The sequence below is a fragment of the Carassius gibelio genome, chromosome B11, assembly GCF_023724105.1.
Source record: "Carassius gibelio isolate Cgi1373 ecotype wild population from Czech Republic chromosome B11, carGib1.2-hapl.c, whole genome shotgun sequence".
Lineage (NCBI taxonomy): Eukaryota > Metazoa > Chordata > Actinopteri > Cypriniformes > Cyprinidae > Carassius > Carassius gibelio.
This window is the reverse complement of record NC_068406.1, coordinates 24,937,264-24,953,920: the sequence shown is the minus strand read 5'-3', so window position 1 is coordinate 24,953,920 and position 16,657 is coordinate 24,937,264. Positions and strand designations below refer to the sequence as shown.

Below are 16,657 nucleotides of genomic sequence, written 5' to 3'. Positions count from 1 at the left end.
GGTGCAGGTTATTTTCATGCGTGCTGAGCTGACTGCTTCAGATGTTGTCTGAACTTGGCTTATCGTTCCTGTCAGCAGGTATTGTTCAGCAAACTGAAATATTAATTGACAGACGATATTAATCCAATTCAGTATAACATTTTCATATCTGAAGCCACTTTTGCAAATATTTGAACACATACATTCAATACCAAAACTCCACAACTGCTAATCTATCTGCAGGTTGTGTTCTAGGGTCTGTAATTGCCACTGATATAATATCTTTACAATGTATTATAAATAAGGGCTTCATAGAAAGTGTCACCAAATTATTTTATAATATAACTTCACCTGCAATGTACTTAAAAAGTACACACGCACCACAAGAATCCAGTGTGCTCCATCATTCACAGGAAACAGCCAAATGTCCTCAAAGGGGAATTTCATCTGTGAATAGTGTTTAATAACAGGTCTGTGATGGCTCCAAAACAAATAATAACTCCTTTAATTACTTTTTAGAAAGCTAAATTACCTTCTTTAGGCATCTGAACTGTCCAGCAAACAACGAGGATGCAACAACTGCACAAAGCTGGTGTACATGGTCCTGAAAGAAACAACAACTAAATATTTAGAAGTATGTGTAAAGAAATTAGTATTCCTAATCAAGTATACATTCTATACATACCTGTTGTTTTTCAATGACCAGGTGCAGGTGTGCATCAATGACCTATATTAAGAAAGACATAGAAAAACTTTTTATTTTTATTTTTTTTAAGCTTCTTAAAACATCAGCAACACACACAAGGGAAACACTCTGGTAATGGACAACAACAATGGGTTTAATTTGCAGAACGGCAGAAGATCAAGACGTCTTGTGACAGGCAGGAAGATATACGCTGGAGATATACATTGTTTCATGTATGTACAATGAAAAAAAAAATAACCACAATTGTAAATCTGAAATCTGAGACTAAACCTAAACCATATTATTACAAATAATTTTTCAATGGACTTACTTCGTTAAGTTCTCTTCCCTGATCTGAGAGAATTCTCTGGGGACAGTCATGTCTATAAATAAGGGAACAGAGATGTCTTCCAACTTCAGCAGCTGTCTTTGTTTTTAAAGGAAAGGCCTCAACCCACTTTGAGAAGTAGTCTGTAGCTGTTGGGATATATTAAAAGCCTTCTGCAGTTTTGGGTAATGGACCAGTTAAATCAATTCCAACAAGCTCCCAAACCACAGAAACCAATAAAATGCAAAGTAGGTTTAGTGTTTCTGGGTGTGTATGTATGTGTGTGTGTTTTATATATACATATTTGAAATAAAATGTCAAAATGTGAATGTTCCATTGTCATTCAGTGTAACATTTATACAAGAGATTAAGTGACCATACTAAATTGTATTGTGTTTGAATAATTAATAACTTCTCACTGATAAATTGGCAAAACCTAGGAATAATGGCAAAGTTTCAAAATGTACAATTACAGGTGATTACTCTTTTAATAAGTCATTAAATTATTATTTTAAATATGCCTGACAAGATATATAAGCTATTGTTGCACTAAGGCATTTTAGTCTGTGTCTTCTGAAGATCATGGTAAAAATTTATATTTATTATTTATGTTTAATAATTTACAAATGTATGATCAATTATATACATGTTATATAATATAATTAAATTACACCCTTTTTGTTGAATGAACTAGATTAAATTACGTTCACATTGTTACATTTATTTTTTTAAGTAATCACAACATGAACGGATGAAGTAAAATTGGAAAAGGTGAAAGTAAATTTTTTTGAGTGTATATATAACTTAAATAACTAAATTAAAATAACACATACCCAATTTTCAATTGGGTGTCCACCAATCGGAGAGGAATGTAATTCTTCAAAAATCATTCTAGCTTGCTCTTTTGTTTTGATGACTCTTCTGCTTCCATTAAAAGTTCTCCATCTGCGTTAAAGTGAAACATGACAGAAGTAGACTAAAATGGTGTTTTCCATTGTTGGAAAAGAAAGATCAAGATAGCAACAATAAACATTTAAAATGTAAAGTTAAAATAACTAACCTTTAGGTTGAATTTGAGCGCATATCTAAGAAGGTTCTGCCTTTTGGATCATGATCCCACTGACAGGAGATTACACAATGATTCACTTATCTTCCATTCCTGTATATATATATATATAAAAGCACACATAAGAACCTATAAAAAACTAAATTCTAAATGTCCTACTAACCAATGTAAACAATTAGCCTGAAAAAAAGATTGTTTAGTAGAAGTCAGTTTAATGTTTTGTGTGAAATTAAAAACAAACAAACAAACACTCAAAAATGTCACTAGCATAAGCTGTTTTGTTGACCTTAGATACTCAATATTTGTTCACAACAATCTCTATACTTTTCAAATTGAGTTATCTGAACAATTTTACATGGAACACTATTGCACAAGTTCCCAGCATGCATTGCAGCTTGAAAACATTTTGTGTTCATTATTAAAATATTAGAATTGTTTTGATTAGAATTTAGAATTTGATTTTACTATCTTAATTTATGCTGCTGCTGTTGTCACTGTCAGTTAGCTGTCGTTGATCAGAGTTCATATTTTTACTTAAAATTTAAAAATTAAAACGTATTTATCCTCACCATGGTTGAGAATCGTGTGCTGAGGTATGTGGATCTCATTGCAATTATTTAACGCATGTGTCTTAAATGAAATGCTTATCTCTAATTATAAGTAGTAGGTAATAAAGGTCGACCGATATATCGGGAAGATATTTGTCATTTTTTAATATATCGGCATCGGCCGATATCCGTGTTTAGTAGCGCCGATTTAAAGTCAGGCACGTCGACGGGCAGCCCCGCGTTATTGGCGCGGTGGAAAGTGCTGCTGCAGCCACTGCATGTAAAGCACCCCGAGCCAAAACTTTTGGAAGATTCAACAACAGACCTGCGAGATAAAGGCAGTCAGAGAATTTCACTCTGTAAATGGGGTGGAGAAGTTGTCAGCTCTAACAAACACTTCAGTGTGATTGAGGGCTCCGTTACTCCGCCGCTCACAGACAGCACCGCGCTCTGAGAGACAGCTGTCCTGGAGCTGCCCAGAACGGTGAATCACATGTGTTCGGAAGCATGGTTTGATGCAGACAATAACCTGTTTTCCATCCAACTCATTTGTATGTAGGGATTTCAATATTTGATAATTTCCATGATCGATCGTCGTTTAAATTAACGATCAAGCAATAACCTTAATGCTGCAAAATGCGTCTGCAGCGGTAGCTATTATTATTGTGTTATGTGCAAAAGCCACTTGGAAAAAAAGCTTTCTCACCTGAATTAAAGGGGTTTTAGTATGAATAAAATGCTAGTAGTAGGACTGTAAAATGAATAAATGTGATTATGATCGTTTGATAAAATGAAGAGAGCGCGCCATACGTCGGAGATCATGTTACTTTGCTGAATGTTTTCTGTCAAGGAGACCGCTGAATGCGCTTCTTTAAATGGTTTCGTGGTGCTCGTTGTTGTATTTTGAAACGCAACTGCAATGTTTTCAAATGACACTATAGTAGTGGTGCAACGGATCATCATTGATCCGTGATCCGTTCAGATCAATATCTTCAGTTCGGCATACGCGTGACCCGCGGATTGATTTATGAAAAAAAAAAAAAAAAAGGTTGGCATGTTCAGTCCACACTCAGTGATAATGCCGAGCAGAGGAGCTTGAACGCCCCACGCATTTTGGCTTCCCTGTCAGATATAATGATGAAGGAAAGAGGTTAGAGTGAAAAGATTGTGCCAGATCTTTATGAACAGGAGAAGAAAAAAGTTGTGGATGAGCTATCCCGAGCATCCTCTGTTGCGCTCACGACAGACGGGTGGACGTCCAGGGGGACGGAGAGCTCTGTGATGATAACTGCTCACTTCATCACAGCAGACTGGGAGATGAGAAGTCCTTATTATTATGTTAAAAAGAAGATATTATGCCATGTGCACTAAGTCCATACGAGGACGAGCGAGCGCGGGTTTGATTAGATGTATTTGGAGGTTATTGCTCACGTCTCGTTCTGCACATATCCAAATGTTTCCATATTATTATATATATATATATATTACCTGTTTTATATATTTAATACTTGGTCAGTTTATTAATTTGTTTGGTTAACTTTGGATACATTTTTTTTTATTTTAATACAGTGCAGTGCACTAAATTAAGATGAATGAAGAGATGGTTCAAGTCAGTGCTCAATAAATTATGATAGGTTTAGAAAAAATGTGTTGTGCATCCACTTATTATTAGTGTGACATTTTAGCATGCAAATCAAGGGGAAAACTCCAAGATATCGGCCCTAAAAATCTGGCAGCACATATCGGCCATCAGCTGACCCTGACCTCTAAACATCGGCATCGGCTATAGAAAAACCCATATCGGTCGATCTCTAGTAGGTAATATGTAGACAAACTCAGAAATCTAAAAAAAGCGATTGTTATAGCAGGGCAAAAAGAGAGGTATCTATGGTTGTTGATCATTCCTGAAATTTCAGACGATTGACTATTAATCAGATAGTAAGTTTCTAAGTTTATGTTTGCTATGAGAGTTCTTGAAGTTGTGCGATTAGTTGCATTAATTATTTATGTTAGGTTAAATGTTTGATTGCAGTGTAACTATAATGGAGAAGGTATATTTTACATGAAATAATCTTGAAATGATTTACTAATCAGATTATCATATAACCTTACATATAGCCGAACTTTTCAATGAAAAATGATAACAAAGATGACCCCTGGAGCTAGCTGGTTACGTAATGTTACATTAATTAAAAAATAAAATAAATTTGTCTTATTGCTATTTACTTTCTTTGCCTATTTTGAGTTAATTACTGTAACGTTACAAGGCTTAACCTGACTAAATAAATATGAAATATCGATTTAGGTTTAAATAGAAATTTTAACTGTATATTACCATAAAGCTGCCGGTGAGACAAAAGTCATTTAGCAAAACAATCAGCACTGCAAAATACTGCAGATATATATATATATATATATATATATAGATGCTCAGTCCTCTGAGGCGACGGTTGTGTGAGCCGTTTGACTTACAGCGTTGCTATGGACGACGTGAATATTTAAACATGTCGTTCCCGCTGAGACCAGCGACTGACCAATCAGAATCAAGTATTCCAGAAAGCCGCGAAATAAGAATAGTTCTCAAGTTTTGCTGATATTGGGTTTCTAGAACTGACTGTCAGAGCATTGAGAAAGCTTTAAGCGCCCTCAGGAGTTTGCATCCTTTACAACTTTACAGACTTAAGACAGTCTGACCAAAACAAATCATCAAAAGCAGACTGATACATGGACATTTTATTAATTACAATTTGTTGTGTAAAAGTGCAGCAGGTTCATACAAGGTTTCTGCTGTACATCCGAGAGTTCAATGCATTTGGGAGAAACTCTGAAGAATTACTGAAGGCATAAAGCAGCTCTAAAAACAATGAGATTGAACACGGGAAAAAAGGAAGCTGGTAACAAAACAAAAATAAAAAAGGAAAACGGCAGAACACATGAGTTTCCACACTAACCAGTAGTGGGTGATGGAAGCGTCAAAGCATGTTTCTATTCAGAGAAGGAGAAATAAAACAAGAGAAATAAAAGAGGAAACTGTCCAACGGGATATTGCTGGTGCAAACATGACGCAAGCTCCTTTTCCCTCGGCACACAGCAAACTCACTTAAAACACTCGCTGCCGTATCTCCGAAACATTTTACACTACTATCTCAATAAACATACTCGTCAGTTATACATACATCAGTTATACATCAGTCGATTATACTACATAGGAAAACATATTTAAACTTGAATGTATTTACATCCATCTATCAAAGTGAAAGTCCCGTCCATTTCTGCTACATTTACCTCCACTAGGATGTGAAAAAAGCAAATGATCCGAACAAACATAAAGTGAACGGCAGAGTAAACAAGCCTATTTCCCATAATGCAACAAGCAAACAAACTGAAGGAGGAAGTGGTATTTACACAAAGTTTGTAGAAATTACATAGACATTGTATTCTGTGACGGGTTTCATACAATTCAAATCATATACAGACGCCTTCCGCTTCTTTCCTAAATATACACGCTTCCTTTAAATGAAGTATACAAGAGTTGTACAAAGATATATATGAAAACTCGGCTTGTGTGATCATTTCTAATGCCGTATTTCCTGCCAGCTGCGGAGGTGATGTGAAGCGACGCTCCGTGTTTCTAACGTACCGCTCCGTCCTGAGCTCCCAACACTGAGACATGTGTCCGATTACAGGTGAGGAGCTCAGTCCGGAGCTTCATGTAGTGCAGCTGCGCTCCGCTTCAGATTCACACTCGCTTCGGCACGATCCCTTTGTGTTCATATGACGTCAAGTATTTCCTACACGTGTCCATCTGCATTGGTCTGGAGGTTTGTCCGGAAGGGAATGGGAGGAGATGGAGACGGGGTGAAGCGGCTCAGAGGTCTGGGAAGCGGCTGGGATCCTCCTTGTAGTCGTTGGGAATCGTAAAAATGGAGTTGTCGAACTCGTCGTAACGGAACTCCTGAAAGGTCACGGTGGCAGTGATGGTGGGGAAAACGGGGATGTCTGGAAGCGAAGCACATCATCATCATCATCAGAACATACAGCAGATGATGCGGCGTTCACATTACTATGGAATTATTGGAATTATGAGGCAAAAAGAAGATTCTAATTCATCCATCCTCTAAATGAATCCACATTAGTCTTTTTGGCCAAATTTTATAAAGTACTAAAGAACAAGACAAGCATTAACTATAATAAAACTGAAATTCTAGTTATTTTTGCATCGTAATGATCAAGCGGCAGATACTGGAGATTTACATTAAGCTTTTTTGTTTTTAAATTATATTAATTACAACAGTGTATTGTTTATAGTATATTTTACAGTCTATTAGATTACAATGTATTGTTTACAGTATATTTTATATTTTTATATTAGTTTGCTTCTTTTTTTTTACAGTTTATTAGTTAACAGTTTATTTAGCAGTTTATTAGTTTACAATGTATCATTTACAGTATATTTTAGTTTCTAGTTTTTTTTGCAGTGTATTAGTTTACAATGTATTGTTTACAGTTTATTTTACAGTCTATTAGTTTGTATATATATATATTTTTTTTCTTTTTTACAGTTTATTAGTTTACAATGTATTGTTTACAGTTTATTTTACAGTTTATTAGTTAGCTTTTTTTTACAGTTTATTAGTTAACAGGTTGTGTAGCAGTTTATTAGTTTACAATGTATCATTTACAGTATATTTTAGTTTCTATTTTTTTTTGCAGTGTATTAGTTTACAATGTAATGTTTACAGTTTATTTTACAGTCTATTAGTTTGTATATATATATATATTTTTTTACAGTTTATTAGTTTACAATGTATTGTTTACAGTTTATTTTACAGTTTATTAGTTATCTTTTTTTTTTTACAGTTTATTAGTTAACAGGTTGTGTAGCAGTTTATTAGTTTACAATGTATCATTTACAGTATATTTTAGTTTCTAGTTTTTTTTTACAGTTTATTAGTTTACAATGTATTGTTTACAGTTTATTTTACAGTTTTAGTTTATTGTACATTTTATTAGTTTATTTGACAGTTTATTAGTTTACAATGTATTGTTCACAGTATATTTTACAGTCTATTAGTTTGTGTATATATATATATATATATTTTTTTTTTTACAGTTTATTAGTTTACAATGTATTGTTTACAGTTTATTTTACAGTCTATTAGTTTGTATATACATATATATATATATATATATATATATATATATATATATATATATTTTTTTTTTTTTTTTTTTTTTTTTTTTACAGTTTATTAGTTTACAATGTATTGTTTACAGTTTATTTTACAGTTTTAGTTTTTGTACATTTTATTCCTTTATTTAACAGTTAATTAGTTTACACTAGGGCTGGGTAAAAACAAATTGATTCTCAAAGGCCACAAATAATAATAAAAAATTTTTTTCCTTCATATTTATTCCCGCAAACACTGAATGTAAGATTAACGTTAGTCTAATTACTAATTACTAATTACCGGGGCTGGGGCTCGTATGCGAGCGCCTGGTGGCCGGGCCTTCCCCCATGGGGTCCGGCCGGGCTTAGCCCGAAGGAGTGACGTGGGGCCGCCCTCCTGTGGGCTCACCACCTGCAGGAGGGAGCGTAAGGGGCCGGTGCATAGTGGATCGGGCGACAGTCGTAGGCGAGACCCCCGACGACCCGATCTCTGGACACGGAATCTGGCTTTAGGGACGTGGAATGTCACCTCGTTGGCGGGGAAGGAGCCTGAGCTTGTGCGGGAGGTCGAGAGGTACCGACTAGAGATAGTCGGGCTCACCTCAACGCACAGCTTGGGCTCTGGAACCACACTTCTTGAGAGAGGCTGGACTCTCTACCACTCTGGAGTTGCCCATGGTGAGAGGCGGAGGGCTGGAGTGGGTTTGCTAATAGCCCCCCAGCTCAGCCGCCATGTGTTGGAGTTTACCCCAGTGAACGAGAGGGTCGCTTCCCTGCGCCTTCGAGTCGGGGATAGGTCTCTCACTGTCGTTTGTGCCTACGGGCCGAACGGCAGTGCGGACTACCCGGCCTTCTTGGAGTCTCTGGGAGGGGTGCTGGAAAGTGCTCCGACTGGAGACTCCGTCGTTCTACTGGGGGACTTCAACGCTCACGTGGGCAGTGACAGTGACACCTGGAGGGGCGTGATTGGGAGGAACGGCCCCCCTGACCTGAACCCGAGCGGTGTTCTGTTATTGGATTTCTGTGCTAACCACGGTTTGTCCATAACGAACACCATGTTCAAGCATAAGGGTGTCCATCAGTGCATGTGGCACCAGGACACCCTTGGCCGGAGGTCGATGATCGACTTTGTGGTCGTGTCATCAGACCTTCGGCCATATGTCTTGGACACTCGGGTGAAGAGAAGGGCGGAGCTGTCAACTGATCACCACCTGGTGGTGAGTTGGATCCGATGGCGGGGGAGGAAGCTGGACAGACTCGGCAGACCCAAACGTACTGTGAGGGTCTGTTGGGAACGTTTGGCCGAGCCCCCTGTCAGAGAGATCTTCAACTCCCACCTCCGGCAGAGCTTCGACCGGATCCCGAGGGAGTCTGGAGATATTGAGTCCGAGTAGACCATGTTCTCCACCTCCATTGTCGCTGCGGCTGCTCGGAGCTGTGGCCGTAAGGTCTCCGGTGCCTGTCGAGGCGGCAATCCCCGAACCCGGTGGTGGACACCGGAAGTAAGGGATGCTGTCAAGCTGAAGAAGGAGTCCTATCGGGCCTGGATGGCTTGTGGGACTCCGGAGGCAGCTGACAGGTACCGGCAGGCCAAGCGGACTGCAGCCCGGGTAGTCGTGGAGGCAAAAACTCGGGCCTGGGAGGAGTTCGGTGAGGCCATGGAGAAGGACTATCGGTTGGCCTCGAAGAGATTCTGGCAAACTGTTCGACGCCTCAGGAGGGGGAAGCAGTGCCCTACCAACACTGTTTACAGTAGAGATGGGCACCTGTTGACCTCAACTGGGGATATCGTCGGGCGGTGGAAGGAATACTTCGAGGATCTTCTCAATCCCACCGACTTGTGTTCCGTTGAGGAAGCAGTGGCTGGGGACTCGGAGGAGCACTCGTCCATCACCCGGGCTGAAGTCATCGAGGTAGTTAAAAAGCTCCTCGGTGGCAAGGCACCGGGGGTGGACGAGATCCGCCCCGAGTACCTCAAGTCTCTGGATGTTGTGGGGCTGTCTTGGCTGGCACGCCTCTGCAACATCGCATGGCGGTTGGGGACAGTACCTCTGGACTGGCAGACCGGGGTGGTGGTCCCTCTTTTCAAGAAGGGGGACCGGAGAGTGTGTTCCAACTATAGGGGGATCACACTTCTTAGCCTCCCTGGGAAAGTCTATGCCAGGGTACTGGAGAGGAGAATTCGGCCGATAGTGGAACCTCGGATCCAGGAGGAACAGTGTGGTTTTCGTCCCGGTCGTGGAACACTGGACCAGCTCTATACCCTTTCCAGGGTGCTGGAGGGTTCATGGGAGTTTGCCCAACCAGTCCACATGTGTTTTGTGGACTTGGAGAAGGCATTCGACCGTGTTCCTCGCGACATCCTGTGGAGGGTGCTCCGGGAGTATGGGGTCGGCGGCTCCCTACTTAGGGCTGTTCGGTCCCTGTACGACCGGAGCAAGAGCTTGGTTCGCATTGCCGGCAATAAGTCAGACCTGTTCCCGGTGCATGTTGGACTCCGGCAGGGCTGCCCTTTGTCACCGGTTCTGTTCATAATTTTTATGGACAGAATTTCTAGGCGCAGCCAAGGGCCGGAGAGTGTCCGGTTTGGGGACCATACGATTTCGTCGCTGCTTTTTGCGGATGATGTTGTCGTGTTGGCATCCTCAGACCAGGACCTTCAGTGTGCATTGGGACGGTTTGCAGCCGAGTGTGAATCGGCCGGGATGAGAATCAGCACCTCCAAGTCCGAGGCCATGGTTCTCAGTCGGAAAAGGGTGGATTGCCCACTTCAGGTTGGTGGAGAGTTCCTGCCTCAAGTGGAGGAGTTCAGGTATCTTGGAGTCTTGTTCACGAGTGAGGGAAGGATGGAACGTGAGATTGACAGACGGATCGGTGCAGCTTCTGCAGTAATGCGGTCGCTGTACCGGTCTGTCGTGGTGAAGAAGGAGCTGAGCTGTAAGGCAAAGCTCTCGATTTACCGGTCAATCTACGTTCCTACTCTCACCTATGGTCATGAGCTGTGGGTCATGACCGAAAGGACAAGGTCCCGGATACAGGCGGCCGAAATGAGCTTTCTCCGTCGGGTGGCTGGGCGCTCCCTTAGAGATAGGGTGAGAAGCTCGGTCACTCGGGAGGAGCTCAGAGTAGAGCCGTTGCTCCTCCACATCGAGAGGAGCCAGCTGAGGTGGCTCGGGCATCTATTTCGGATGCCTCCTGGACGCCTTCCCAGGGAGGTGTTCCAGGCACGTCTCACCGGGAGGAGGCCCCGGGGAAGACCTAGGACACGCTGGAGGGACTATGTCTCCCGGCTGGCCTGGGAACGCCTCGGGGTCCCCCCGGAAGAGCTGGAGGAAGTGGCTAGGGAGAGGGAAGTCTGGGCGTCTCTGCTTAGACTGTTGCCCCCGCGACCCGGCCCCGGATAAGCGGAAGATGATGGATGGATGGATGGATAATTACTAGTCTTCTCCACTAGATGTCACCCTCTAATTTGCTCTTATTTTCTTTTTATTAATTACCCACTTATGTTCACAGTTCTTTATTTATAAATATAGTATTTGTATTTAATCTATATTCATGGAAAAGTATCAAGAATCGAGTATATCGAATCAATTTGGGAGCTTATGAATCAAAATGGAATCGATGTGGAAAATCTGAATAGATACCCAGCCCTAGTTTACACACACACACACACACACACACACACACACACACATACTTATATATATATATACACTCACACACACATACAAATAAGTGCATCGAATAGAAAAAGCATATAGAAAGCATGTGTTAGAGGTAAACCAGAGTTAGAATAGACAGCGCTAGAGTTAGAAGGTCAAATAAAGATGCAAGAGATGTGTATCTGTTTACCTAGTTTGACAGGAAATCCAGGCGGAAGCTTCATCTGAACAAATTCTCGGAGTTTATTAAAGTGCTTGAAGGGTGCGACGATCTCCAAAACATTTAACAGCCTGTAAAACAAGTGGTGATCAGTTAGAAACAGCACATGGACGTCTCCAGGAGTCTGCTGAAGGAGGCACACTTACGACTCGATGCCCAGAGGGAAGTCCTGACTCATGGCTACGGTCGCTTTGAAGTTCTTCTTGCTCTCTTTACACACGAGCTCTCGGCCCAGATGAGGAGCCCTAGAAGAGACCAAACATGAGCCTCTCACCGTGATTTGACTCCTGTTTCAGACGCTAACTCTTTCTCACAGGGACGTCTGTAACAGCTGTAATGCATACCAGCTGCTGCTATTAATAAAGACATATTACGAATGTGTTTCTTCTCTTACTGCTTCCACGAGTCGAACAGTATTGCTCCTACCTACGTCCCCCTGAGAAACAATTACCGTCCGAACAGGACTTATGATGGAGTCTGACGTACTTTCCCGTCTCGGCGGTGATGTACTCCTCCCAGGAGATAGTGTTCGGAGACGGAGCGGTCAGCGACTGACGCCTCACCGGCTGAGAGAGCACAGACACAGAAAACACATCAATGAGCAACACCTCATCCCCAGCAGAGGGCGCTGCACAATCGACCTCAGCGCCTGTAAACCGCATTAAACTAAACGCAATCGTCCTCAAGACGTTTTTAGCTGAACTATTAGCACTACTAGTCACGCTGAATCAACTAGTGCTGTCAAACGATTAGTCGCGATTAATCGCATGCACAATAAGTTTCTGTTTACATAATATGTGTATGAAACTAGGGCTGCTCGATTATCGCAAAAATCTCACTCGTGATTGAATCTTACTCGTCAATATTGTTATTGCGATTGTTTAGCATGATTCTGAGTTGACCATATGACAAAAACTTAATGTAAGTGTTTTATTTAAAGACATAAATGTATCTATTTCACAGTTTTTTCACAGTTCTCAATACTAGAGTAAGTAACGACAGCAGGGATATCAGGCGCTGTCACTTTAAGAGCTGCACCGATACAATTTACTGTTACACATGTATCACAACCAATGAGAGTTTATGATAATAATATATGCATTTTGACATATTTGTGTGCGTTTTGATCATTTAGGTGCGCACCTGGAGCTAAAGAATGATTTTATATGTCCGTGAACACCGCAAGATCTCTTTAAAACATGAATAAATCTAATCAACTTTAATCAATCAAGCACGTCACGTTTAGCAAAACTGATTTGCATGTGAAATCAGGCTTTTATGAAGACGTGAAAGTGCACAGATTATTGAATTTTCCTCATCACATTGCGCAGCTTCACGTGACTGAACTGACCTCGAAGCTCTGCTCGATGATACTCCCTCCTTTGCTGAAGCTCTCCATGATGGCCTTGTTCCTCAGGATGTCCTCCTCGCTCAGGTGCTCGCGTCTCTTCCTGGACTCCAGAACCAGGCCGTTCACCATGTAGAAATCCGCCAGGAAATTCCCCACTCGCTCCTGCGGGAACGTCAAACCGCTCAGAAACCACACCGAACATGCCACCTGGCTCTAATCACATGATGTTTGTCTGAGTGTGTTTTTGAGCTGGTTTAGAAATGTAAACGTGTCCAGCAGGGTCATGCGTACGGTTTTGTCCTCTCGGAAGAGCCAGCCGGTCTGAGCGCGAGAGAAGGTGATGGATTTGGTGGAGAGCGTGGCGGAGTAGATGTCGCTGCTCATCAGGATGTCCACCTCCTCCTCCGTCTCCATCTCTGACTCCTGAAACACACACACACACACACGCGTCACACACACCGTCCGGCGCAGAACACGTGTGACGAGCGAGCAGGCGGAGCACGTGCCTCGTGATGGATCCGCTGATAAACCTTCTGCTCGTTGTCCAGAACCACGAAGGACTCGGAGGGAGCCGCGTCTCCACAGAAGATGAAGCTCAGGTCTCCTCGCTGACACTTCATATCACTGAAGTCGATCAGTGTGGTGTCCAGACTACACACACACACACACACACACACATCATTTTTTTTAATGAAAAAGGTTAAAATAAAAATAGTACTTTTTATTTAGTTACCAGTTAATCACAAATGAATATTTAATATATAATATTAGCTCTGTGATCTGAGTGGGTGTGGGTTATTGATGTGGTGTTTGATTCAGAGCAGAAGAACGAATCTCAGCAGGATATGATCAGACGCACCGGATGTTGATGCCCTGTTTGTAGATCTTGCAGGCGTCCGAGGGTAAAATCCGTGAGAGTAAAGGCACTGAGGAAGAGGAAATCAACACTCAAACACACCTCAGCAGTCAACATGCCACATGTGTGTGTGTGTGTGTGAGTGAGTGTGTGTTCGACATGAGGCCACGCCCACAGATGGATGACCTCAGCAGCGCTGTAAACTGTCTGTGTTTGCCCCGTCACACACACACTTGAGGTCATCCACTAACAGCGACTCTAACGACTAAAACACAAGACTAATGATCAGAAGTCACTCACCCCAGCTCTGGAAGTCCCAGTGCAGCTCCAGATAGAAATCCCCCAGCTACAGAACACAAGAGACAGAGACAGAGTAATACACCAGGCCCAGCTGATTCACATGAGCGTCGTGTGTGTGTGTGTGTGTGTGTGTGTGTGTGTGTGTGCGCTTTACAACAAAATACAGTTTCAGTTTCAGTCTTTCATCTTTGAAAACCTAAGTTTAATGTTACATGTGTTTTTTTTGTTTTTTTTATAAATTATGAAATTCAACAGCAATTTCGCTATTGCTTTCCCACATAAATTTATAATACAATAATTTCACAATGTCTTTTTACAGCACTATAAACATATTGCAATTATAAGATATCATTTTCAGCTTGACCTAAATCTAAAAATTCCCCAATTTTTTTATGTATTTTTTTGTATCTATTTATTGTCATATCAACTTATGCTATTAATAGAAATCAAAATTATGAAAATTACTCAAACAATAATTGAACAATTACTTTCGGTATAATATTTGACAGAAATAATCCTGTTTTTTATGCGTTTTTGCTTATTCATTTATTGCCATATTAGTCGCAAAAGCTATCAGTCGAAATTAAAATAATGATGTAACAATAAAAAGAAAAGAAAATTATACACGATAATTTAACAATATATTGGTTAGAACAATATACAAATAAATATAAATAGCTTGATATTTCAGCTAATTTTAAATGAATTTTATTAATTATATTTTTATTAACTGCCATAGTACCAGCAAATACTATTAGTACAAATTAAAACAAAACTCCAATAAATTAAGAAAACTGTATATATATATAAAAAAGAGGAATTACGAAAGCACTTTCAGCTTTATGTTTTAAGGAAAACCTAAAATTGTAACATTTTAAAGACAAATTTCTGAAAAAAAGCCATTGCCTGATATAATTAAAGGCAAGACATCCCATCAGTAAGTTAATAACTAAAATATGCACTCAAAGTCATTGTCTGTTATGGAGCGCTCGTGTGAATCTGAAGTGTCTGCAGTGAGCTGACATTGAGTGTCTTCTTTCCTGTAGGTCACTTCCTGTCTGAAGATCATTCCCAGATGCCTCAGTCTCTCAGCGCTGATGCTAATTAATACATGGGAGTGTGTGTGTGTGTGTGCTGCGCTACCTCTTTCAGTGCTTTGAGCAAACGAGGTCTCTTGTCCTCTACACTCTCTCGTGACTGCTGCTTCAGCTTCCTCAGCAGAGCTGTGACTGAAACACAAAACATCAACCATTAACTTCCCATTTCATCTGTCACCTGAAAATATGGTTTCAAAACAGCTTTATATGAATGGGTGCCGTCAGAATCTAAACAGCTGATAAAAACATCACAATAATCCACAAGTACTTTAAAAGCACTGAATATTAACAAAATGACTTAATTAGTATCAAAAGTAGTGAAATAGTAAAAAAATAATGAAATATTGTCAAAAATATCTAAATTGTATCAAAAGTATTAAAATAGCATCAGAAGTACTGAAATACTGTAGTAACAAAAGTTCTGAAATAGGATAAAAAAAATTGAAATAGTATCAAAATACTGAAATATTATTAAAAGTAGTGAAATATTATCAAAATACTGATATTACAAAAGTAAAAAAATTACTGAAATAGTATTAAAAGTTCTGAAATAGGTTAAAAATTATTGAAATAGTATCAAAATACGGAAAATAGTATTAAAAATACTGAAATATTATCAGAATACTCATATATTACAAAATTACAAATTTTTGAAATAGTATTAAAAGTACTGACATATTATAAAAATACTGATATATTACAAAAGTACAAAAAAAAATATTGAAATATTATCAAAATACTGATATATTACAAAAGTACTAAAAAATATATATAAATAGAATCAAAATACCGAAATAGTATTAAAAGTACTGAAACATTATCAAAATACTGATGTATTAACAAAAGTGTTAAAATAGTACTAACAGTACTGAAATATTATCATAAGTGCCAAATTGATATTTTAAGTACTGAAATGGTATCAAAAGTACTGAAATAGGATAAAAATTATTAAAGTAGCATCAAAATATGCTGGAATAGTACCAAATAGTACCAAAAGTGAAGAAATAGTATCCAATGAATCTAAATAGTATCAAAAGTATAGAAATATCAGCAAATGTACTAAAATGGTGTCAAAAGTACTGAAATAGGATACAAATGATTGAAATAGTATAAAAATACTGAAACAGTATTAAAAGTACTGAAATATGATCAAAATACTGATATATTACAAGAAGTGCTAAAATAGTACCAAAAGTACTTAAATATTATCAAAAGTATTACATTAGTATCAAAAGTACTGAAATATTATGAAATTACTGAAACAGCATTAGAAGTACTGAAATAATATAAAAATACTGCAATATTATCAAAATGCTAATATAGAATCAAAAGTTTAGAAATTTTATTAAAATATTGAAATTTTATAAAAAATACTGGAATCTTTTCAAAATACCG

At 39.4% G+C, this 16,657-nt stretch overlaps 1 protein-coding gene across 1 annotated transcript in view; it reads right to left on the bottom strand.

Moving 5' to 3' along the window:
- Positions 1 to 5,324: 5,324 nt before the first annotated feature.
- LOC127968295 (ankyrin repeat domain-containing protein 13C) overlaps positions 5,325 to 16,657 on the bottom strand; it is a 19,443-nt gene continuing 8,110 nt past the window's right edge. Inside the window, exons 4-13 of the mRNA XM_052569404.1 lie at positions 15,309 to 15,394; positions 14,166 to 14,211; positions 13,869 to 13,935; positions 13,516 to 13,660; positions 13,301 to 13,432; positions 13,010 to 13,171; positions 12,145 to 12,224; positions 11,805 to 11,903; positions 11,629 to 11,729; positions 5,325 to 6,605 (exon numbers count right to left, since the gene is read on the bottom strand). Of these exons, the coding sequence (XP_052425364.1) occupies positions 6,475 to 6,605; positions 11,629 to 11,729; positions 11,805 to 11,903; positions 12,145 to 12,224; positions 13,010 to 13,171; positions 13,301 to 13,432; positions 13,516 to 13,660; positions 13,869 to 13,935; positions 14,166 to 14,211; positions 15,309 to 15,394 (1,049 nt within the window). The 3' untranslated portion in view covers positions 5,325 to 6,474. The remainder of the gene's footprint in view (positions 6,606 to 11,628; positions 11,730 to 11,804; positions 11,904 to 12,144; positions 12,225 to 13,009; positions 13,172 to 13,300; positions 13,433 to 13,515; positions 13,661 to 13,868; positions 13,936 to 14,165; positions 14,212 to 15,308; positions 15,395 to 16,657) is intronic.